General features: G+C 41.9%; 3 protein-coding genes across 3 annotated transcripts; 2 read left to right on the forward strand and 1 right to left on the reverse strand.

Annotated features, from left to right (window-relative positions):
- Positions 1 to 23,245, forward strand: LOC136432691 (leucine-rich PPR motif-containing protein, mitochondrial-like). The gene is made up of 28 exons (XM_066424154.1): positions 1 to 139; positions 601 to 658; positions 1,086 to 1,146; positions 1,356 to 1,446; positions 1,852 to 1,952; positions 2,423 to 2,474; positions 2,589 to 2,695; positions 2,833 to 2,913; positions 8,249 to 8,338; positions 8,753 to 8,881; positions 9,429 to 9,568; positions 14,272 to 14,357; positions 14,797 to 15,004; positions 15,514 to 15,638; positions 16,170 to 16,276; positions 16,646 to 16,714; positions 17,235 to 17,325; positions 17,701 to 17,861; positions 18,307 to 18,528; positions 18,861 to 18,997; positions 19,520 to 19,611; positions 19,833 to 20,040; positions 20,252 to 20,376; positions 20,937 to 21,052; positions 21,358 to 21,429; positions 21,850 to 21,934; positions 22,304 to 22,446; positions 22,744 to 23,245. Exons 2-28 carry the CDS (start codon positions 624 to 626, stop codon positions 22,801 to 22,803), a joined length of 2,994 nt encoding a protein of 997 aa, XP_066280251.1. The 5' UTR covers positions 1 to 139; positions 601 to 623; the 3' UTR covers positions 22,804 to 23,245.
- On the forward strand, positions 9,858 to 13,277 carry LOC136432692 (tripartite motif-containing protein 3-like). Its single transcript, XM_066424155.1, has one exon. The coding sequence runs from the start codon at positions 10,845 to 10,847 to the stop codon at positions 12,696 to 12,698; it is 1,854 nt and encodes a 617-aa protein (XP_066280252.1). The 5' UTR covers positions 9,858 to 10,844; the 3' UTR covers positions 12,699 to 13,277.
- LOC136432693 (2-amino-1-hydroxyethylphosphonate dioxygenase (glycine-forming)-like) lies at positions 23,199 to 25,914 on the reverse strand. Its single transcript, XM_066424156.1, has 4 exons — positions 25,735 to 25,914; positions 24,933 to 25,089; positions 24,180 to 24,393; positions 23,199 to 23,767 (listed from the first exon to the last, which is right to left on the reverse strand). Exons 2-4 carry the CDS (start codon positions 25,083 to 25,085, stop codon positions 23,562 to 23,564), a joined length of 573 nt encoding a protein of 190 aa, XP_066280253.1. The 5' UTR covers positions 25,086 to 25,089; positions 25,735 to 25,914; the 3' UTR covers positions 23,199 to 23,561.
- Positions 25,915 to 25,926: the final 12 nt, after the last annotated feature.

The raw sequence follows: 25,926 nt of genomic DNA on the forward strand, positions 1-25,926 counted from the left end.
AAGGATCATGTCAATTTAAATCATTTAAAAAAGTTTACTTTGTTCATTTTTGATATTGTTAATATTCAGAACCTGCCAGTTAGAGCCCACTACTTCTGGCCTCTCTTGGCTTCATGCCAGCTAGACTCAGATCTGGAAGGTGAGGCTATCCCAGGGGTTTTATGATATCCTTTAATGCTAATCTACTTCCATAGATTTTGGAGTCACTGGACAGTTCGTTGTCAATGCAGTATGTCCCATGGACTTGCATGTACAAAATGACCATAGTACAAATGCACTTAATATTATATAATATGTAGATGATTTGTGTCAGCTACTGTAGATTTACAAATTTTGGCTGTCATTTTAAGTTTGTAGCTTTTGCAGTGACCTCTAAACTGAAATTGTCTCATCACACAGAGAACACATGTTCTGTTTGCCATTGTACTACATGTACTACAACAGTTGTTTCTACCACAAGCTCAAAGATATTGCAATCTCTTGATTTTCACCTGGCCATAACATTTAGGCCCAGCGAGCTCTAGTGACTGTACATTACGTTGTTTACGGAAAAAGGAAATTTAACATATGACAACCAGTCCACACTGTATCTCCCCACAGGGGTAACGGCAATCCTGAGAACTATGCAGGAGCTGGAGGTTTCAGCAGATGCTGATACGTAAGTGTCGTCATGCCCAGTCAACTACAAATAACTATACCACATACTGTAAATCACTTTAATATAGCAGCAGGAAAATATAGCGGTTTTGGGAAAACGAAGTAGGTCACGGCACTTAATTTCAATGGTGGGAACAAAACTTGCTGTCACAAATATTAGTGATCAAATATTAGCGATGATGAAATTTTAGCTGTTGACTAGTGACCGTTAAATCAGCTAAAATTAAGTTACAGTTAACAAATGAAGAATTACAGTACATGTCTAGGTTCAGCCTTGTTTACCATGTGCAGTATTTCTGTGAATTGCTAGATGGTGTACATGTGCACATTCAAAGCAAGGCATGATGCAACCTCACATGAAGAAGTTAGGCATTTAACAGGTTATGACGTGAATGTTTACTGAATAAATTCTTTCTATTCCCATCTAGATATTCCAAATACCTGGTCCCTCTCATTAGTGAGTCAACAGATTTGTTGACAAAATTCCAGGTAAGTTGCACATTTTACAACGGCATTAGTTGAATTATATCAATTCTGTATTTGGGATAGTTCGTCTAATTTGAATTCATTGTAACTCTACATATGTCATAATAGTCAATTCCCAATGACAACAGTGCAATACACTGTAATATGGAGACGTACAGAATGTGGGACTACATGTATGTTTTGTTCAATTTTTTTTTCTTGTATGTTGACAGGAACTTGGCTTGACTGTAGGGCCGGAAGAAATCCTGGCACTAGTGCGGTGGGAAATACAAAACAACCGACTTGATGTGGCATCTGCACTCTGTAAGTTGTGGTACTCTATATCTTTAGATTGAAATTAAGACATTAGATGAATTTCAAAATGGACCCCTGTTTTATTACAGTTGTTCTGCAGAAAAAAGCAAATATTAGATGCCTGCTTAACTTGAGCAAATCTAATCATAATGTAAAGCACAATTTTAAATCAAATGTAATCAATTATTTCTTGTTTGGTTAGTAGTGTAGAAGTTCCAAGAATTATTCTAACTTGAAAGGTAATCTCTCAATCTTTACGTAAGATACATGTATGAGTACCATAGCTACATGCCAGCCTACCTGTACAAGGTGCAAGACTTGCTAGTAGGCCATATTTATCAAATCCGAAGGCACTAGAATTATTGAACCGGAGGTTAACTAACTCATCCTTCTGTTTGAAAATGCATCTAAAAGTGAAAGAACATGGTGGGGAGAACATCCTGTTTGAAGCCTACAAGATGTCTCTAGTGGAAGCCTTTATCAACAACCAACAGGACCCTGAGGCATTTGCAGAGGTAACAAGAAATCTGCTTTTTTGCTGGTTTATAATTGTACTAAAACATGACGACTATAATGGAATTACATTAGCTTATCAGGATGTTTATTTATTGGTTTGGATGAGCATACTGTAATTCACTTTATCTTCACTGTAGCAAAATATCACGATTTGATGAAAATGGACATTTCCACTGAACTTTAACTTCACAGTGGCGGCAAATGATTTACAGAACAGATGTGTGAAGTAATCATAGATAATTCCAACGCAATGTTTTCACGGTGATGATAAGTTCATTGTATAGAGACGACCTTGATAACGTTGAACATAAAATTACTGTGAAAGAAACAAGAATTATAGTATCTATTATTTCTCAGTTGAGACCACTTATAAAAAACATTCTAAGCTCTAATTTTCTCCAGAAAAAAAGCAGGAGGATCTCAGGTCTTGTTTTAGTTGTGAAAGGTGACTCGTTTTCTTTTCTTGCAGCTGCTTGACATTGTCTACAAGTCACAACAATTAGGAAGGAGCGAAGAAAATGGTAGGTCCTTAAGAAAAGTACTCTCATTCACTTGTTTGATGTACGTCTTCTGTGTTATAGTTTAAAGTAGTTGTATGTATACAATCTACTTAAACCCTCCTCCCTATATCTTAGACCCAGTTGGTTACTTCTTGTACAACTTGCTGGAGGAGATGCAAGGAGGAATGGCCAGACGCAGGGAGGGAACCTTCCTTGAACTGTTGGCAAGTCTCAAGAATAAGGTAAGGGCTCTCCAAGCATGACCGTCATAGATTGCCTGGACACCTGTTTGCAGGACCTTTGGCTTCTGCTAGGTTGTGCTATTTGTGGTAAAGGCAACTCTCTCCAACATGATTTGTTTTCTTCCTTCTTCATGTAGGGTGTGCAGATTCCAGTCAACATTGTGAAGGGAATGGACAAGTTGATAAAGAGAAACAACTACAGCCCAGACGTATTTGACGTAAATAAAAACAGTCTCTCTCTCTTAACCTTTTGTCCCTTTTTAGGAGAACGCATGGTTAAGATTTTGTTTTCATATCATTTTCATTACTATAGCAACTATGTAGGACTAGTATCCTGGTTTCATGGCATGTACATGTATGGTGTCCCTGTTATGATGTATAGAATAAGCTTATCAAGTCTCATAGTAACAGTTTCAAAGTAACAGATTGAATTATAATTTGGATTCTAGAAACACAAATTTTTTACGCCATTTGTCAAAGAGGGAATTTTTGAAAAGGTTGTTGTCTTCTGCATCCTCTCGGTTGTCAGTCAGACTTATGACTGTAGGTGTAATCAAGCCTGACCACCCCCATGTGTCCTTATCTTGGTAGCTCCCAAGAAGAAAGAAGCTCCCCTAATCCCTTGCGTCGGCACGATCCTCAGTCTAAATTTTTTAAGCTAGTGAACACACCTCCGTGTGTCCTTCTCCGTAAAACGGCCAGGAACCAACTGTTAGTTGGTGTTCCTTCCCCTTAGTTTTTCTCCTCGCGCCATGGCTTCTTCAGACGAGTTTCTACGCGTCGGCCCGCCTGTTCTGCGGGCTTGCAGTGTGGTTCCAGCCACACACGAGACGTCTTTGCCAGCGCCGGCGGCAGGGAGAAGATGGCGCCGGGACCGCAGACCCTTGCGATCCCAGTGGGTATCGCTAGAGGGCGCGGCCGCACGCACATGGCAGAGGCCATGCGCCATCTTGCTGTCTTCAGGAGAAGCAGCGCAAGAGAAGAGTCGTCTCAGCGGGGTTCTACCGAGATGCCAGCGCCGCACCAACTTCTAGAGGCCAGTTGGCGGTCGGCTCGACTTTCCAGTCGCCGATTTCAGCGTTCCTGTGGCCTTGGAGCGGCTCGTCCGGGGAGACTTCAGCGGCGAGTGGGGGAGGGCAGCGTTCGTGACTTCTCCACACTGCACTGCAGGGTTCTGCATGTCTCCGACGGAGGCTCGCTTTTTTCCCCCTTTTTTAGGGTTGGTGACTTCTTACTGGCCCTCGCTGCGCCCAGAGGCGTTTGCTGGCGTCCAGAAGATCTCCGACTCCAGCAAGCTTCGAACTACGTCGACAGCTTCTTCACGAAGTGAGAGGGACGCAGCGATTCGCCTGCGTCCATGGGAGACTTCCGTCCTCCGTGACTCCGGCAGCTGGAGAAGAAGATGTGTGGCTGTCCTCATCGAACAGCCGAGACTTCAGCGGTTTTTCGGAGTCTTCGACATCCGAGCGCCACCTCATCGGCTCCAACAAGCGGAGTTGAGCAGGTCCTTTGCAAGTAGGATCCGGACCTCCCTTACGGTTAGCCGCGGCTACCTTTATGGTCAGAAATTACGTTGTTCCTTCAATGAGAGCTGTTTTCACATGCTTTTTATTTTGTGGAATGCTGGATAATATTGTTGTTTTTCTATCTGTACATAACTTTACAGTTGTGTTATCTTGATGGTATTGTCTGAAGTACAGACCATGATTAGTCCAGTGATTTATGGATTGTTTTAGCTGTGTCTTCAACGATAGCTGTTTTCACATGCATTTTTGTGGAATGCTGGATACTATTGTTGCTTTTTATCTGTACATAACTTTACAGTTGTGTTTATCTTGATGATTCTGTATACAGACCATGATTTTAGTCCATTGATTTATGGATTATTTTTAGCTTGTCACAGTTCCCAGTTTCTTTCACTGGGTTTGTTGTTGTTTGATTGTTGTCAGAGGCACAGGCAGGTGAACCACTCAACTGTTGTCAGTTCAACCTGCGAATTGGGGGGATTTAGATATCCCCTACCCACTACTGCTGCTACTCGAGTCCGGGCAGCCATGAAGTTCTACTGCTTGACCCAGTGGGTTCATCTCCGGCTCCATCACGTGTGTTCCGGAGACTCTGCCATCACACAAGCGTCAGTAGTACTACAGTACTACGCTTTTGTCGAGGACGACAATAAAGTCTTTGCTGTTGGCAGGGTGGTAAAGCCAAGGAGGTGGTCATCCGGCTCACATCTCATCCAGGCGGAATGATGGACAGAAGGTCAACTGCTGTTCCACAGCCCAACTGCCAGGGTCAACGTCCACTCCTGGGGGCTCCACACAACCAGAAGGCTAGGGTAACCTTATCCTTAGAGCATCTTATTGCAATCAGCTAGGCTCACATTGTTAGCCTTGTTGTTGGTTTTCTTGTATCTTGTATGTGTTCATGAGTTTTTGAGCATGTAGATGCCTCCAGTCAACGGCCAGAGTGGCGAGGTTCTGCAAACCAGCAGCCACTCGTGGTACCAAGGGCATTGTTGTCCGCGTACCTTCCTTAGGTTCGAGAGCGAGGGCAACTTCGTTCCATTCAGGATATCCTCACAGACTTGTCAGTCCTGAACACGAGAGTAGCTTCAGCTCTTGCATTGTGTCATTGAGACGAGTTTGGTGCACAAACTATTAACAGTTTCTCTGTCAGCACACAGCTTCCATACCTACGACAATCAGCTCGTGTCAGAGGAGTGGCCAGGGAAGAACATCAGGCCAGCGACTTCTCGACCTCAACAGAGGATTCTGCACAACTGGGGTCTGGCCGACTTCTGAGCAGGGAGCTCTAAGAAGTTGCAGCAGACGTCTCTGGTTGGTGATTGGTCAGCTGGACAACTTAGCCGCATCTGCAACCAACCCCTGCCACCTTACACAGAGTTGGCATCATCGCTTCATAGAAGTGAAGGGACTACAGAGATGGTCATCAAGCAGAATCCTGCAACTTCTGAGACTTGACTGCGGTCATCTCAGGACTGGTCCATCGCCGATGTACGACCTCATCGACTACCACACCCTAACTGCTTGCAGTTAGGCCCAGCAGATGGCAGACAGTGCAGGGCTGGTGTTGGTTCCAGCTGAGAGCATCTCCTGCCATACAGATTACCATCTGTAGGGATTTTCCTTTCTCAGGGTTTTCCCAGAGGGTTACGCCAGCTGCTACTTCAACCTGCCGAGATCTACAGCAGGCGGAGCAGACTACTTCAGCAGACGCCCTACAACAGGTGGTACAGTCTGCTGCACCTGCATCAGTAGGTGTTCTACAAGTGGTGCAGCCTCCATCAGCATGTGGCCTGCAGCAGTCGTTGCTGTCATCTTCGGCAGGTGCAGGGCATGAAGTGATGCAGTCTTCAGCAGCAGGTACTGTGCTGCAGGTGGTGCACCCTACATCGGCATGCGCTGTGGCCCAGCAACCAGGGGGGCAGTCTTCAGCAGCAGGTATCCTGCAGCAGGTGGTGCACCCTACATCAGCATGCGCTGTGACCTAGCAACCAGGTGGGCAGTCTTCAGCAGCAGGTATCCTGCAGCAGGTGGTGCACCCTACGTCAGCATGCGCTGTGACCTAGCTGCCAGGTGGGCAGTTGTCAGCAGCAGGTGCCCTGCAACAACTGGTGCAGACTCTGTCAGCAGATGCCCGACTGCTGGAGGTGCAGCGGACTACGTCAGCAGGTGCAGGGCTACAGGTGAGGCTGACTTCATCAGTCACTGCCTTACAGCAAGACGGGCAGACAATGGCAGCAGGTATGCGGCTATAGGTGGTGCTGATTCAGCCATGGCCTTACAGCAGGTATGGTGGATTTGCCAACCTCTGCTGCAGAAGACGCCTGCCACTTTCCTTTGGGAAGATGGCAGGTAGAGGATGACGACTAGACCTCCATTGGATCTGCAGGGGCAAGATGGACAGCGGAATACTGCAGATCAAGAGATTAGAGATCAAGACAGGGTTCCACATCGCTCTCACTGAGTCTCAGGGTGGAATTGGCAACGGCAGTCTCTTCGATGCAGTGACTGCTGGAGGAAGATGCCCAGGGTAGGTGGTATACATCTACCATGGAAGATGCCCACGGTAGTCGGCATACGACTACCATGATGACGGGGCATACGCATCATTTTCACGACTCTTAAGAGGGTGATCATGCTTGCATCCTGATGGCAATCAAGACACAAGTGGCATGGGCAGCTTTTCACCACTCTTAGGAGGGTGACTATGCTTGCAGCCTTAGAGGCTACCGGTACTTCACAAGATGCATCTCTTCCGCCATGACATCAACTTTCAGAGGAAGTGCAGCTAGCAGATTCTCTGCAGCCCTCCAGTAGCCTGCTAAGAGGAGGACTTCCTCTGTCACAGGGACTGGTTATGTTCCTGTCTCCACATCTCATCGGATAGGTTTGTCTCATCCTTGCAGACATTGAGAGCTATGACAGCTGCCTGTCAGTGGTAGTCACTCCTTCAGCATCCGTAGGATAACCGCCGTCCTCCAGAATGGTCTCTAGCCAGCGGGTTGTTTTACGGCCTTCAAGTCCGACTTTGGGGTCCTGTCATGGTGCAGGTTTGTCCTCACAGACCCAGGGTCTACAGCCTTGGGATCTACAACCCTTTGCACTTAGGTGGCATCAGGTCTCGCAGCAAGAGGGACAGGACTTCATCGGGATTGCAGCATTCAACTCTTGCCAAGACAAGCCAGAGCAATCCATGTCAGGGCATCAGTGTGCTGCTGTCAGCTGTAGAGGATTACACTTTTCGATCCTCTCGCATCAGAAGTTCTGAGAACGTGCTCTTCCCTGGTCAGCTAGCGGACTAGGGTTCCTTTCAGCTTAGTCACATAGTCATTATCTTCGTGAGCTACTAACGCCGAGAATGCGCCTTCCTACTACAGGACATCCAACTTAGTTTGAACATGGCTGCAGAATTCTTCACAGCTCTGGGCAACGGTCTTTCCTTTGGAATTCACCTGAGACAACAGAGTGAAGAGCAGGCTCTGCTTTTGTAGGCTTCTTTGTCGTCTTCCATGTTGGATCACCTGGCCTCAGGCTGTTAAGTCACCTACAGTCATAAGTCTGACTGACAACCGAGAGGATGCAGAAGACAATTACAAATTGTACAAACCTGTGCAGGACAGGTGTAGTTGTCTCTGCATCCCTCGTTGTCAGGCAGACTGCCCACCCTGAGGGAGATGGAACTTAGTTGTTCCTGTGAGGCCCTCCCGAGTGTACTTCGGCCAGGGATAGCTATAAACAGTTAGACTGAGGATCGTGCCGACGCAAGGGATTAGGGGAGCTTCTTTCTTCTTGGGAGCTACCAAGATAAGGACACATGGGGGTGGTCAGGCTTGATTACACCTACAGTCATAAGTCTGCCTGACAACGAGGGATGCAGAGACAACTACACCTGTCCTGCACAGGTTTGTACAATTTGTAATTTGTTCTCAAAGCATGCCTTTGTGTGTCATGAGAGGGAACATGTTTGCAGTACTGCCAAGTTCTGCTAGGTGGTGCAGTGAAGTAAAGTGATGTTTTACTCTGACAGGCGGCTGTAGCCTTGGCAGATGCACCACTAAGGGACCGTTGGCAGCCAGATGAAGGCATGCCCCAGCCAGATGAAGGTGGTGAAGTGCAGGTATGATGAGAGATGGACAATTTTCACATCAATTTAAGGGCCTTGATGAAAATGGTCACAGTCAAGACAGGGTTCTTAATGTTAGTGTCAATGGGAAAATTTGACTAGGGAACACCAAAAATGGTCACAACGGCCAGTTGGTCCTTATGTACATGTAGGGGTAGGTGGACTGTACAAGCTTTCTTCAGGACTTGATGTTCAAGAAATAGTAACTTGATCCAGTATTGCATATTGATCTCTTGTTTTCAACTGTATGTTGTTGAATTTCATATTTGCAACCTTTATGTACTTCTGTTTCCCAATATATACACAAGTAACATTTTAGTTATGCATTGTAGTGTAAATTGTTTTTTAAAGATTGTGTTATTCAAGAAATGGCTAAATGTATTTTTTTCACGAATCATTTCAACCCAGTTGGACATGATGGAGCCGGAGAGTATCAACCAGATTGAGTCACAGCTACGCGTCGCTCGGACAAAGGGTCTTACCCGGCGGGCCATACACCTCCTGCGTATGCTGGTCAAGGCCAACTGTCTCCAGGACGTAAGTCACTGTTTCCTCTCTGTGTGAGAACTGTTAATGTTGTGCCTTGTTTTCTTCAACCATGCACTGATATATATATTTTTTTTTGGTGACACCTCGGGTGGGAGCTCTAAGTCTGATTACAGAAGCAGCAGCATCCATGCTCTTTAAAGTTTTCTTTTTCAAGCTTTTATAAACTTTGACATCCAATACACCTTGTCATGCATACAATCTATCAGATCCTTTCCATTAAGACGTGTTTCAGGTTCTTTAAGGTACAGTTGGTTACAGTTGGTTGCAGGGTCAACTAGGCTTAGTTTAATGTAATACACATTGTATATAATATTTGTTATTTGATGCAACCTGATTATGAAGCAATGGTACAATATGGTATTTGTCAATTCTTCTAAAAGACAGTTTTGAAGTTCTATTTGTACATATTTCCAACTTTTACTGTAACTTGAAAGCAAACAATTTTCCTGCAGGGAAGATTCAATCTGCTAGGAGGCACTGTTGCATGTCAGCTACATTGTACATGATATACATTATGCTCTTTTTGCACTACCAGAATGTGGAAAGGGCTCTGGAGCTGAAAAAGGAAGTGGAGTCCCTGGGAGAACTCCTGTATGCCATCAACTACCCCTCACTCATAGAGGCCCTCTGTAAGGAGGGGAAAGTACAGGAAGCATGGGAGGCAAACCAGGAACTGTGAGTATTGCTCTCCTTCAATCTTAAAACAGTCATATCAGAAGATCATTCACAATATCTTAACTGTGCAGGGGATTTTTTTGTTGACGACACCTCGTGGTTGAGCATTTTATGGTCTCTCAGATGTAGATAGTGTGATGCAAACTTAGCTTCTCCTTTAGAACTCATAATTACAGGCTCGCAATTAAACTTGTCCACAAGTATTGCCATAATGAGATTTTGACACCTATAATGTTCACTCTTACAAATTAAGTCTGATTTTCTGATTTGAAATATCAATGCAAATGATAGATAATCTGTAAAAAAAAATGAATGAGGGCAGCATCATATAATATATTATCTTAAATATAGAAAAAATATAGAAAGCAACCATATCACATAAAGGGTTACTATCCTTTACATAGACATCTTAAACATAGTTTTGTAAAAACTGCACAGTACAGTCTGCAAAGTCCAGATACCCTACAAAAGAGTGTTCAGTGGCAAAGGCTTTGGCCTCCTGTGCTAAGTCATGGGCCCGCTGGTAACTACCCAGCCTGTAGTGCAGACAGGTTTTAGTCATCATTAACAGGAACTGGGACACATTACAAACAGTTCCTCCCTTGTCTAGCACAGCAACTACATTCTTGGCCTTCGTCAGGTCATCCAACGAAACTTTGGAGAATCCCAGTCTGGAAATGTCCACTGATTCCCTACAGCCAAGGTACAGAAGGGCAAGGCCAATTTTGGCCAACTGGGGTACTCGTGACTGTGAGTGAACCATCTGTTTTGGGTGCTCACTTTCTGCATGCTCGATTGTCCTCCAGTAGGCTTCCTGTGCTTTTTGCATCAGGAATCGCCGGTCGTCATCATCGTCCTGGCCTGCAGCAATCTCGGTCAGGAACCAGGCATGATTGAGGAGCAGCCATGCTGTGATACAGCCAGCTGCCATAGTGTCTATGAAGGGTAGTGCCTCTGTTGTCAAGACAAGCCCCAGCCTTAGCTTTATTTTAGAACTCAATTTGCACAAAAAGTTCTAGGAACCAGATAACATTTTACTAAGTATTAATCCCCATGACAATGAAGTATTTTACACACTTAGAAAACATTGCAGCACTACAAATGCAATTAATCATTTCCAGTGACTGAGTTGTAAGCAAAAGTAATTGTAAAGCTGACCTGTGTAAACAGTGTGCCTGTAGCAAGTACAATTGTTCACAGGTAGGCAGGGGAAACTGTATAATGCCAACATGTAACATTAGAAGGCTTGAATTCCAACCTTGGAGAGGGGAACAAAATGGCGGCTGCACCTTCAGCTTTGATGGGACAAATCCATGAAGAACTGACCTGCAGCATCTGCCTGGAGCTGTTCACCAGGCCCAAGGTGCTGCCCTGTCAGCACACTTTCTGTCAAGACTGTCTACAGGACCATGCAGAGAGGGGAGAGCCCTTCCAGTGCCCAAACTGTCGGCGGGAGATCAAGTTACCTCCCGAGGGTGTTGCAAGTATTCCTTATAACCACCTAGTCTCAAGTCTGTGTGCCAGACTTCAGGGGCAGGCAACACTGCCAGGGGAAACAAAGGAACAACCCAAGGCTGGAAACAGGTGCAGCTTTCATCCCTGGGAGGTGCTTCACCTCTACTGTATGCAGTGCCAGATTCCAGTTTGTAACAAGTGTTTTGAAGAAGGTCATGAAGGACATCCTACCACAAACCTTAAAAAAGCTCCACAAGAGAGGAGATCTACAGTCCAGGGCTTGATCAATGGGGGAAGAGACAACTTAGAGTTGTACTGTAGCTACATGAGGAGCTTGAGGGAAAAAGAGAATACTCTGAATGAACGGAAAAAGCAGACAGAAAACGGCATTATTCAGGCCTACAACCAGATGGTGCTGAGACTGACTGAGAGAAAAGATCACCTTTTGTCTGAAGCTGAACAAAGTCACAGGGAGAACTTAGACATGTTACAGAATGGAAGAGACAAAGTTTTGTCAGACATTGGGGAACTTTCTGCTGCCTGTGACCAGGCAGAGCAAGAAATGAAGCAGGAAGGGGTGGGGTTTCCTAGTCAGGAAACCATTTTGGTCATTGCAAAGTACAGAGAAAAAGCAGCACCAACTCCTGTACAAACCCAGCCTGTTGTCTTTCAGCCCACAGACACACCTGTGCCTGTATTGGGACATGTAGCTGTCCCGTCCCTCTTACCTGCACCCATGTCAGCTGTACCTGCATCTAGTGATGTTACAACGATGGTCACAGCACATCGTCATGGTAACCAATGGCAAGGGGGGCATCCATATCATAGGGTGAAATTTGGTGGACGAGGACTTGAAACAGGGGAGTTTGGCACTGATCTTACTGTCACTGTGTCAGATGAAGGGGAACTCTTTGTAGCAGACAGTGAAAACCACAGAGTCCAAGTCTTCACCTTGCAGGGAACATTTGTCCGACAGTTCCCAACAGAGTTTGGTGCACAGAAGATAAGACTAAGTGATGTGACCATGGATGGAGAAGGGAACCTGTGGGCGCTGGCTGGTCCTCTTCCTGATGGGACCAAAACTTACAGGCCTATGCAGTTTGCTGTGCAGTACACAAAAGAAGGCAGGGTCGTGAGGAAGTTCAAACTAGTGAACTTTTGCTCACGAGTCGCAGTAAATACCATAAGTAATCACATCCTTTGTTTAGGGGTTAATGTGGATGTGTACAGGCCAAATGGGACTCTTTTAAGAACCATTTGTTTGCAGCAAGTGATTGAAGAACAGATGACTCGACAACAACAAAGTCCTTATGGAAATTTTCTCTCCCTTACTGTGGACCAGGAAGGAAACATTCTGGTGTCATGCTGTCAGAGCAACTGTGTCTTTATTTCCAGTGTGGATGGACAGTTTCAGTTCCATTTTGGAGTTGAGGGAAGTGGTGAAGGGGAGATGAAGGGACCCCATGGCATCTGCACAGACAGTTCAGGCAACATCATTGTAGCAGACTGTTACAATAGACGTGTGGAGATGTTCGACAAGACTGGCACATTCATCAAACACATGACTACGGACATGACAATGCCATCTGAAGTTGCCATGTCAACACAAGGACATTTAGTGGTGACAGACAGGGAAAAGTTGACAGTCAACATATTCTCCGATTTCCACATGTAGATTTTAGTGAAAGGGCTCTCAACGATAAATCAAATGTTGGCTCTGTGCTTGGTTAGTTCTTTGCACAGTTTCCCCAGGAACTACATTTTACACTATTGTAAGCTGTACAGTCTGTTGAGATTATTATCTGTTTTAAATTTCTCTATAATGTATATTCTAGCTGATTCATAGTTGCTTGAATGTGTTGTAAGTAAACAGTTAAGAATATTTATTTGGAGGTTGGACTTATGGATTATACAGAACAGTACCAAACCATGGAAAAGTGCAGGTGTGGAATCATATGGCTTCTTGCTTCATACATTGTATCTTTGAGAATGGCTTCGTCAAAGAAAGTGATACTTAAGATGTATTATACTTCTTATCTACAACTGTTTGAGGCTGTGTAAATTTTTGTGATGTTCTGTTTCGTGTTGTGTAAGAAAGAATTTGATTTTTTTCCAAGGGAATGAGGTGTGTACAACAGATGGTGTAGATAAGTCTTAACTTATGTATAACCTGTCAACGTAAGTTCTGAATACAGCTAAAAAAATGTTAAAGATTTTCAGTGACTTTGAAAATAAATTTGAAAGATGGCTTGAACGTTGTGCATCAATTACCTTGAAATTAGTCAAGTAGGTTATATATTTGGGTCTGTATGTCTGTTTGTGAACAGCATAACTAGAGAAGTTGTGGATGGCTCTTTCTGTGATATTTATAATGTTGGGAGGTGTTGATAAAATGAGATGATTAGATTAAGGATCCCCTAGCAGCTTTCTAGAGTACTGTAGCAGGACTTCCAGTTTTAATTGCCAGTGTTGTGGACATGATTATTCAAAGATAGATAGCTCGCGAAGAAGTGACCCCCCCTTGCAGCTTTTCTTAATTGCAGGGCTGATTTTATTTTGAGACTTTGAAGGAGAATGATTCAAGAAGGAATTGACGTATTGCCATGACTTTTGATATGTAGATAGCTCAAGAGGTGATGTAATGAATCAGGGGCTAATTTACATGATTGACGAAATTTAACCGAAAAGGAGAGAAACATCTGATTCAGTAGATATCAATCGTGCAAATGAAGACCTCATATACATCAAGAAAATACTGTAATACCATTTGATGACAAAAGCTTCATACTCCTGGCATGTGTAAGCAGACCAAAGATGAACATTCAGTAGAGATGAATTATGCAAATCATGGCCTCATTTGCATTATTGATAAGAAAATGTTACAATAACCTTCACCAAAATAAGACTTTCATTCTATGGACAACAAAGATCACTAACTGACCTGAGGACCTTATTTGCATGATTCTATGAGAAAACTTTGGAATATGTCAATTGTAAAAGTTAACATCAATTGATGAATGCATGACTATGAGGTTGCATAACTGTAGTTTACACAATATTTTATTTACATTTCCAGAGCTCTGGTCCGTAGTAGTACCTACATGTACATGACAATGCACAATTATTGCACATACATGTTGTTTACATCTATTACAGTAATAATATAAGCTATCTAATACATGTACATCTCACAAACTATAGTGCTGTGATTCAAATAGTGACATGTTTTGTTTTTGTCCCCCTTGCAGGAACCGTAACTATCCCAGCTTTGTCATGGATGGCTGGAAGTACTGCTGCCTGGTCCAGCTGTTGGCTGAGAAGGGACGACTTCAAGGTTAGTTTGACCTAAGTAACAGTTATACTGCTATTGCAGCTATTGTGTCTTGTTCTGTCTGAAGGCACCATTGTAAAATTGTAAAGCATTTCTTGATGACTATGATTGGTTCTGAATCCATATTTCTCCTTTCTTTGGACTACAATTGCTCATTTTACTGGTTTTCAGACTAGTGCCTCAGGGCCTTGAGTAACATTTCGGCCCTCCTTTTTCTACTTCTCATTTTCTGTTCAAAGTGAGCCTTAGAGTAACACTGACTAGACCTTCTGCTACAACAGAATGGATGACTCAAGGTTCAAGGTTACTGGTATGAGTAGGACTGGGACAGAATCTCTGATTGACTAACTGACCCAATAGGAGAAATTCCCTACTCAATTTGGACTGGAATATATTTTTCAGCTTGAGCTGTACTCAATGATTTGTTTTTCTCCCATTCTAGATGCCCTGAACACCATAGACGAGATGAAGTCCAAAGGCGTCCAGTCTGACTTCAGGCTCCAGAATAACTTCTTCCAGGTCCTGCATAGCTTGGCGGAGAAAGGGGACCTGGAGTCCACCAGGGCACTGTTTGATAAAGCCATGGAGCTGGGGCTAGTCAGGCCTACCAACAACCTGGCCTCGCACCTAGTCACACCTTTTCTCTTGAAGTAAGAACTGACACCTATGCTATTCTTTGTTATTGAAATGGTTGACTTTAGTGTTATCATATTGTTGTAGCGTAGAGTGTACAAATATTAATATTACTGCTGATGTTGGACCTTTCCTGGTTAAACAAAGCTAAAAAGAAATTATGTTTAGGTTTTAAATAATTATTTAATGTCCTCTGTTGAAAGTATTATGAAAGATGTTTATCACCTCATCAGATGACAGTACTTTTAATTGAACATACATCCTTCAAGAGCAAACCTGGATTGTTAATGATATGGACTACAGACTCAGTGAAGTTGATCTCTAGAAAGGATGTTATAGGGACACAGTATTTCACATGCAAAAATTTGAGGAAATACAATACTCTATCCACACACTAGAGATGGCCAATGACCTACGTGTACATGTACAATGTAGTGACTTGTATGTTTCTCATGATGCCTGACTGTAAGTTACCACATTGATTCACATAATAATCATCTTTGTTGATAATGTCTTCCCATTGAAGAGATGACTTGGAAGGTGCGTGGAGCGCTATCAAGGACTGCGAGGAGAAGTACCGGATCATGCCACGACTCCACGACCTGCTGTGTGCGTACATCGAGAAGGGAGACACAGACAGCCTGCAAACAGGTAGGAGAACAAGTTCACAGAAAAACAGGCACCTTTTTTATCCTGTAAGATTCAGTGGTTCCTCTTGATACTGTTTTGCAGATAAAAAAGCACTATGTTAAAGGTTAATGTGAAGAGACAAGGCATACTTGCACAGGTACAGGTACCATTGATGAATTTTACCTGAATCACTAATTTTTGGTCCCTCCCACTATAAGACTGTTTCAAGGGTGACCCTCGTAGATTACAAGAAGTCTGAGTTTTCTACCATTCCTTGCATTATACAAAGCATTTCCAGAAGTACCAGTGCACCTCCATGGTACTGAAATGCCAGTGACTGTACTAGTGCACTTTTCATGGTACTGAAACACCATCAGCCTAATGTTGTTCTGTATCAGCATTGAGACTTTTTCTGTCCTGTGGTGTCTTTGGCATCATTCATCACTTATAAACAATTTGTCATTAAAGCAATTGTTGTGAAGGAAGTATTGTAGCTACTCTTGTGTGTGATGTTTGAATGACTACCCCCCCCCCTTCTGTTTTCCCATGCAGCTATGGACTACATCAGTAACAGTAAGGGTGAGATGAACATGCTGTATGACCTGGTGTTTGCCTTCCTCTCCAAGGGCAAACACAAGGAAGCAAGGAAGATCATTGAGGTAGGAATATCAATGAGAATATCTGAAAAAATCTCATTTAGATTTAGTATTTGAATATTAAGTTAAAGAGCCTAATAGTTAATGAAAAGTTATAATTGTGAACCAGGCTAGTACACTTAGCGTAGTTTAATGAATTATTTAGAAAATGAAGTACTGTTATTGTTGTTAGGAACTGCTGTTGTGTTTGTTGATTTGATAACCCAGAGACAATTCTGCTATGTATATTACCAGTAAATCTCAACAAGTTGCCACATGTTTAACTGGTTGATGTCGCCAACATGTTGAATAAATAGCAAAGAAGCCTCAGATATTGGTAGCTTAACTTGTACCACATGTATAGCAGCTTCAATATGATAATGTATTTTTCAGACTCCCGGGATGAGAGCCTTGGATTCTAGACTGAACTGGTTTGCAAACCTGTGCATACAGAACAACATGGTAAGAATGCCTTACTTAGCCTGACTAAATTAAGCTTCTGGCAGCTCGTCCACTGGTCAGGCCCCTACATGTAGAAGCTTGATAACAAGCACATCTAAGTAAGGAATATTGGGAATATTCTAATCCTGTTGATTTAAGCATATTATGCAGTTATTGCCAGACTAAGAACTGTTGATGTTGGAGGTGCGATTGCTGGTTTCCATACTGACAGAGTATCCTGACCTCCTACATATATTTTTAAAGTGATTAAGAATCCTTAGCTCCTATTGGTGACTCAAGGAAAGGGGAGGCCCAATCAGCTACGTATACCAACAGCAAAAGATTGTGCAACACAGGCTATGTCCCGCTAAGCTCTTGGACATTTTGGCGCCTTTCTCACTCATGAATATGATGATGGTCTTTGAACTATATAGTACTTGTTTCTTTGTGTATTTTTTACAGTTTGTTTAATTCCCAACCTCTTGTGATGCTTACTGTTTTCCAATGTCAATTTACGATGTTTGCCATTTGTTTATGACAGGAGGAGGCCCTGGAGCAGTTAGTTATTCAGACCAAGAAACTGTTCAGCAGTGACCGAGACACGATGTACACATACCTGCTACAGTACTATGGTACGTCTGGAACAATACAACTCACTTACATGTACAATATTACAATATGTAATTCCATTAGGGAGTGACAAGCAATTTTATTTGGATCTTTGTATGTCATTACCAAACCCCAATTGCAAGCATTCACTCTTAGAAGGAGTCTATGACAAAATACCATGTATATTTGAATAACATATAATGTACAATTTATACTCTAGATTACTAGTTTAATAGTTTGATAGTTTAACCTTAGAGGTGTCAAGCAACTTTTCACATATGTTGGAAGCCCAAGGGCATTTAATAATAGCCATTTCTAACATTTCTAAGGTTAAGACTTGTTGATTTTTTTTATTTCAAAAATAACTGATTTTTGTGTTGACTTTTTCCCATGTTTAGACCAGCAGCAGAATGGAGAGAAGGCGGCCCATGTGTGGACCATGATGCAGGAAGAGGACTTCCTGCCCCAGGACACCACCCTACGCTACATCGCCAGTATCGTACAGAGGAGCGGACAGCCCCTCCCCGCAGACTTCCCTGATTGGATAGCAGTGCAACAGGTACATATTTTACCTGTATATGTTAGTGAATGATGTTGAAAGTCAAGAAATTGCTTAGAATTTTTCCAACCTGAATCAGATGTAGTTTTATCTCAGAGCCTAAGTCTCAGCTCTCAGACCTTTGTTGTACTTGGAACTTGAAGATGGACTTTTCACATCAAGTTAATTGCATGCATGCACATGCTTTTGTTTGAAATCTTAAAAGGACACTAAGAAATTAGCTCAAAACCTTTAGATATGTTGTTGAGAACATCTTTTGATTACACCCTGCCATTCCTAGTAACTTCTTGATAACACTGACTACAGCTACTAGTACATGTATTACATCAACATGTACATATATCTACACTGACCAGCTACATAGACAATCTTTTGCAACTGTTACAGTTAGCGTGTTATGAGTATAATGTTTCCAATGCAATGTTTTTAATGTCCCTGTTTTCAGGATTCCAGCACTAGTAGCTCTGACAGTAGTTCCGAGAGCGATGATGATGAGAAGAAGCAGGCTGTTTACTGGAAATTGAGAGTACGAGCCAGACCACGACAAACACAAACACCAGCACAGATACAGGGAGTGCAACAACAAACGCAAGAGGTTCAAACAGCTAGCGAGACACCCCAAGATCCAGCACTCATCGCGGCTATTAAGAAGGCCTGTATAGACCAAGTAAGTTGTGAGCAGATTAATAGAAGGTTTTTTGAATTTCATTTCCTAAAATGGTTACTAAGATTCTATACCTGTAAGCCATGCCTGACTTTTGATCATGTGCCAACGTTCACTCTCTGCCAGCCTGCTAAAGAAATGTGGGCACACTTGCCAGCTCCACCTTTACATCCTGCCAGTCACCAGTTACAACTCAGCCCAGGAACATGGACCCGGGCCAAAAATCAGTCCGAAAACAGTAACCTGTTCTCACAGGGTCATGTATTACATTTGTATATGATTTGCATGAACTTTCTTCGGTGTTATTGATGAGTAACCATAAATGACCTGTTCAGGATACAGAGGCAGTCAATGCAGCAGTAGCCCAGGCTGAGGCCCAGGGCGTGCCTCTCAGCTTCAGCATCCTGTCCAAATGTATCATGACCAACCTGTCCAAGGGAAACCTGGAGGAAGCAGAGAACATAAAAAAGAGGTAAAAGGAATTACAGTTTCAGTGTAAGGTCTATGATGATATTAATGGTTAAACAATTAGAACTCAATCCTAGGATTGACCGTTGAAAAATTTGTTTTTCCCAAGAACTTTTGCAGAGTTGAACTCATTGCCACGAAGTACAGTAGGGTCATCCTCATTCTTTGAATATCTTTGAATACGGTAACTCTTGCAGCTAGATGTGCAAATGTTAGGTATGACAGGTTGTTCAGTGACACTGTAACCAGCTGCTGCTGCGCCTCATGCCTGCAAAGCTGGTGTGTTACACCTAAGGGCGGTTATACCGGCTATACAGATACAGAATTGTAAAGGTGTAGCTATATAATTTATAACCTAGTTCTGATGTGCAAGTTGACCAAGAGATCAGAAAAAAATTGAATGCATACCACAGACGTTTGCATCTAAATGAGTTAGATCAGCTATGAAGATAGGAAAATATTTTACAGCGTTGATGTTTACATTTGAAACTGTTAAATGCTATTCATTTTTGCCTCTGTTATATAGAATGTTAGAGAAAGATCCGGGGATTACGCTCACTTCTGGCAACATCAGAAATAAGTTCGTCATCACATACGCCCTGAAAGGCAGATCACAAGGTGAGTTTTTCCAACTCTTTTTGTTGTACTCTTCTTTCATTAACCAAGTTTGTGTTTCTTCCTTTTCCTTTTAAGAGAGAACGTTGTCTGTCTGCTACATGTATACTGAGTGGATTATTAGACTCCTTAAAACAATACTTCCATTTTTCATGGCGGTAAAAACAGTTGCAAACATAAGGACAAATGATTGGAAATTGTTCCAATTTGTTTTTCCTTTACAGATGCCCTGAAAATGATGGAAGAGATGGTCTCTGACGGCCTGGCTCCAAACAAGATAGCCGCCAAGACGTTGATGTACAGCATGGCCAGTAAAGGGGACGTGGAAGGGGTCAAGCAGGTGGCACAGCACCTGGAACGGCTGAACACTCTGCGAGACTCTGTCCCAGAGTACCTCGTAGACAGTCATCTGTTCAATGCCTACCTGAAGAGGTCAGTCGTAGAGAGTTGTGCCTGTCACAAACATTCAGCAGGGTTTTTTTTATGAGTTTTTTTCATAGAAAATATTTTATTTCGTAGATGAATCACTGTAACAGCTCTGTTGTGAATTATACTACGTACAAGACACATATTGCTCTTGGAAAGTTCATGAAAATTTACAATAATTATTTACAATTACCGCACTGTTTTTCCTATGCTACAGTAATCAGGTAGAGGCAGCCTGTGACCTCCTGGAGTCCCGTATGTCTGAGTCGGAGAGCAGAATGCGGGTAGTGATTGCTCTGGGCGACCTCATACAGGACCAGAAGGGCGATGCTCTGGACAAAGGTTAGATTTCCTATTTGTTTTCGTGGACTGTATTTACTATCAGTAGACAACCTGGCTGCTTTTCCATATGGATCAAAATCCATGGATTCAAAGGGTGAAGGTTTGAGCCTCACTCCGTTGAAACAACTGTTAAGGGGTTGCATTTGTCCTTGTATGCCCCCGTCACATAGTTGACGAACTTTGGCCCTTTTTGTTGATCGCCATAAAGCTAGTTGACAAATCTCAAAATCACCCGAGAATCCTGCATATTTTTTCCTCAGAATCTACCATATCACATCAAACAGGGCTCATTGATATGCGGATGTCGACCATGATCCCTGAAAATTGTGTGATGATTGGGTATCCAAAAATATCATTTATTTAGAGCTCGCAGACTCGTTGAAATAAGGCCTTTATGAATGCTGAGATAAAACTGGTGGTCTCATGATCATGTATGAGAGAGCTTCAGGTGTTATTGCAATGTGAACAGTAGCACCTCATTAATTGGTTAAGACTTTGCTCCAATGTAATACTGCAGGTTTCTGTATGATTTTGTACTCATGTATGCCTCTCCGTCACAGTGAGCGCCATCGTAGAGAAGATTGCCAGATTCTTCAACCGGTACGAGCCAGTTGTGGACCTGTTCCTGGCGTATGTGGACCGGAACAAAGTAGAGGAGGCCAGACATCAACTTCAGGTCAGACATGCACAAATCTTAACCATTTCCCTCTTCTTTGTGCATATATTGTACTTATAGTAATGCATAATTTACCATAATAGTCTCAAACTTTCGCTTAATTTTGTAACTTACAGGGAGTGTGTATGTTTCTCTATATGCAGTTTTTTTTCTGAAAATAGAGTATGAGGATGATATATTAGGGAACAAAGCAAACTAGTGGGGGATGTATCCCCCTTCTGTGGTGTAAAGTGTTGGAAAAGTTGATGTGCAAATATGGACATTATGTAAAACTCATATTGACATGTACCCCTCTATTTGAACAGAGATTCCCAGCTATTGAAGAACAGATGGACATGCTTGTGGGCCATGCTGTATTTTGCAGTCAGAGGAAAGATGTAAGGACATGTTTTGATCGTCATCCTCCATAAGCTTAATAAGTTACATACAAGTCATATAAGTAGATAAAACAAATAGCTATAATTACATATGCTGGTCATTGTTTTAAATAATACACCTGCATATTATATAGGGTGACCTTAGTTACACATGGATGTAGCCACTATGCATCAGTTCCTGATGCTCGCAAATGATGATGACCTGCATAATTTTTTGGTCCAATTGATGTTGCAGTGAAAAAAGACATTTCTGCAAATGGTATGAAATGAAAGAAGCTACTAAGACATGTTACTAAGGTTATGGAAATTTCTTGCAACCAAGGGTTACTGTATTGGATTACAGGTAGTACTCTAGTCTGTGTGCGTGTAATGTTGAACTGTACATAGGCTGATTGAAAGTATTCGCCTGTTCTGATTTAGGCCGACACCATCAACAGACTGATCGACATTCTGCCTAGCCCTAGCCACAGGCAGCCCATGTTCTTCTTCCTGCTCAGATGCCACTGTAAGTCTGGCATTAAGATATACATTCTGTATATGAGAATGAAGTACATGTGATAAGTGACCAAAACAAACTTGGTGCTGTACAGTATTCTGTAGGATGAAAGAATTTAAGGAAAATTTCATGTGCAATTCACATGTAGGTTTGGACTGTTCAAAGCAGATTATTATGGGTCAGAAGTCTTCTGTATCTATATAGCCGGTATAACCACCCTTCGGCGTAACACACCAGTCTTAATGATACATCATCAAATTGGAAAGTAAACTTACATTTTGCATTGAAATGTTTGCATGATAAACTGTACTACCCTATTGCAGCACCCCCTATAATAACAGTAATTAATCCTTTTGTTGCTTTTTCTCTCCCACCAAGATGAAAAAAATGACGTTGACGCGTGTTGGGCAACCTACCAGCGTATGCAGTCCGAGGGTGTCGAGTTGGACGAACTCTCGCAAAAAAGACTGGCAACAATTCTCAAGAAACATGGCAGAGAAGCGCCATTTGAAGAGCCACCAGTAAGTAAAATATCACATCTCTTGAAAAATTCCTTGAAATGGTAAATAATTTTGTCTTCAATTTGCCATCAGCAAAACTAAAAGCTGCCAACATCAAAGATTGTATAACATTCGCTCACAATCACATCATAGTTTTTTTCAAAAGTGTAATGTAACAATTAAGTGCATATGCTGAGTCAAATGTTAACGTAAAATTGTATTAATGTTGAATGGTATCATCTTTTCTTGGAAATCTATAGAATATTTCAAATTATATATATTGTAGATAAGACTTATTTCTTTTTATAATTTCTGCAGGAGAGCTTCAACTTCTACAAGAAGAAGCTGGATCAGATGAGACACGAGGCTTTAAGCTAGTACATAAAATCACATAATAGATAACAGTTCATAGTAAACGGGTAAGAATCTACTGTGAAGTGTTACCATTAAAAGCACTGGTTGCATAATGAGACCAATGACTAATATGAAAATTCCCAAGATCTACATGTACATTGTATGTGTAATAGAAAAACAGAAATTTAGTATGACAAAAGTAGACACAAATGTACATTATATCAACCCTGTGTTGGTGTTATGACAAGTATCAGTATGACAGAACATTCTGTAGAACATATTCTTACAGACAATAGCAGACTTGCTAGTGTAAGCAGTAGAAAATGGAATCTGGTGACAGTAACATACAGTTGTGTGAATGTATTCCTTCGAGCAACGTATATATTGGACTAAGGCTAGTTAATTAAGAATTTCATATAGTCCAGAATGTTCTCATTTGAGAATAAACCTGATTTGTTCCGTCAAATGCGTGAGAATTTTTTCTTTGTTACTATAAGTTGGCAAACCACTGTAAGGATAAGGTGTATACAGGTGGTTAGTCATGAAAGTTGATGATCTATCAAGAAATTGATCAGCTAGCCTTCACTGTCGTATCAAATAAGGATCTGTTATACAATTGCTTCACTGGTTTATGATTGAAGTTCTATCTATAAACATATTTACCTATCTAAAATCAGGTGACAAAATACCACATTCTCAAGCATCTGTCCTTTGAGTTCCAGTATGATGTCAAGGCTGTATTACAAAATATTTTTTTTAAAACAATGACTACACTTTCAAGCTTACAAATTCAGGAGGTATTTCCTACACAACTCTCGGTAATGCTGCAAGGGTTTGATTTGAACACACGGGTCCTTTGCAGCCTCGTCCCAGCTCCTCATACGTAAGCTGGCCTGGAACTGTGGAGACTTCTCAAACTCAGCTGCCTCCTGTTTTGTCATGGGGCCTCCCTGGTGCACCAGGGTGCCCTTACTGGCACTGGACAGTTCTGAGATTCAGCATAAATGAGAAAATTCAGTCAAAGTAGTAATGATATGGAATGCCAATTTTTTCCATAATGATCGTAGTAATCTACAAAGTACAATGCCCTGTTGCAATCACATAATTTCCTTTGCATATCACAAGGATGACAACTAAAGTGGTATGATTCTTGGATTGATACAATTTTTTTTATAAGCCATGTATAGAAACTTGACAAATATACACCAAAACATAATCATAACACTTGCTTACTATGTATAAAAACATGTTTTTGAATTAAAATCATTGTGCATTTGGATAAGTTAGTCTTTAAATCCCACCCATGATAAAGAAAACCATGCCTATGAAACTCTTCCTATTTTTACAATGACATGTATCAAGCATTATTTTCATTGCAAAAGAAAAGAACATGTACGTACGGTCGTAGTATGTCGGTTCCTTGTATACACGGTAGCGTTTTGCATCGACGTGGCCTCTAACAAAGTCTGTGACAGCAGCGGGAAAGCCCAGCTCCTTGAGGAAGGTCTGTCCGACTCTTTCATGATGCTGGACGCCCAACTGTCCCATTCTCTCCAGGTTCCTCTCCATGCCTACCAAGTGACCAACGTCATGTAGGAGGGCACCCAGGACCACCTAGTACAAAGTGTAGGAGGACTGATCAGGAAACTATTTATTTCTTGTGACATGTAACATTACAGCTTGACAAGTAATATAACCTAATAGGGCAGGTGTTGAAATGGAAATGAAATTGCACTGATTACATCATGCAAAGTGACTGTACATTTAAGAATTGACATTGAAATAGATTACAAGAATAAATTCACATGTGTTATAAGTTCTGGTGTTAGAAAGAAACAACTTTTCATGATTTTTCAAAGATGTAGAAAGCAAGATGAAATTTTATGAAATAGATTACAAGAATAAATTCACATGTGTTATAAGTTCTGGTGTTAGAAAGAAACAACTTTTCATGATTTTTCAAAGATGTAGAAAGCAAGATGAAATTTTAGGGTAGATAACCCAGTCCTTTTCATCTGCGAACGAAATGATGATCGCAAAAAAAGAAAAAAAACGTTCTTCTCAATCTCCAAACAGATGTTCGTTGGGCACAGAAAATCACAATTTCCCCTCCCAACAACTGTTTGGAGACTAGGTTTTCCTGACAGTGGTACCTCCACGGGGAATCCCTCCTGTTCCGCCAGCATGGCACATTGCACCATGTGTTCTGTTTGGGACACGTCCTCGCCGATATAGTCCGACCGTCCATGCTTCTGATACAGGGAGAACACAGCTTCTAGTTTCGTCTCGACATCAGATTCCGACATTTTGCTAGAAGAGAAGATTTTCAAGTTCACTGTTTATCTTTTTTTATTTTATTTTTTATTTTAAATCTTTATTCAACAGAATAAAAGAACATAAACAAAGACAACTGTATATTTGATAGTTAATGAGTGTCACTGAGTAATTGCGGTTTAATAGCACTAACTGTGAGGTAAAACGTTTTTCAGTATGATGGTCTACACAAATCAGTAGGTCAATATAGTTATCTAGGCTCACGTTGCAAGTTAAATGTAACGTTTGTTGTAGCGTCTGTCATAACGTCTCACGTTATATATGCAAAATTGCTGAAGTATCCTTCTTCTTCTTTAAGGTTAGGCAGCCAGCATCAACATGTTGATAAATCTGCTGCGCTTGACGGGTAGTGCTTGTGCTGGGATTAAATTTGAGCCCTTAATGTCAACTGCCTACATGATAACAATGTCATTGTCCTGACATGTATGTCAATCCTAGCCGTGGCGACTCTTTAATCGGGTATATTTTGCTGTATGTCTAAAGACTCTTTTACATTACCCTCACAAGAGTCTTTAGACATACAGCAAAATATACCCGATTAAAGAGTCGCCACGGCTATGTCAATCCCTTTTTGTATCCACGAAAAATAATGATTCAAAAATTTTTGAGGCAAAAACTCACCTGGTTTGACAGTCTCTCCGGAATACCTACATGAATTTGTTGCCCTGCACTACACTACCACCACACAAGCAGCATCCAAAGGTCGAAGTCTACCCGAGAAAAACATCGCCAAGAAAACTTGACCTTGGCCGCCCCCCTCCCCACATGTCGTCTGCTGCATGACCTTTGGCCTAATTCAAAATGGCGGCTTTA

Source organism: Branchiostoma lanceolatum, chromosome 4 (genome assembly GCF_035083965.1).
Source record: "Branchiostoma lanceolatum isolate klBraLanc5 chromosome 4, klBraLanc5.hap2, whole genome shotgun sequence".
Classification (NCBI taxonomy): domain Eukaryota; kingdom Metazoa; phylum Chordata; class Leptocardii; order Amphioxiformes; family Branchiostomatidae; genus Branchiostoma; species Branchiostoma lanceolatum.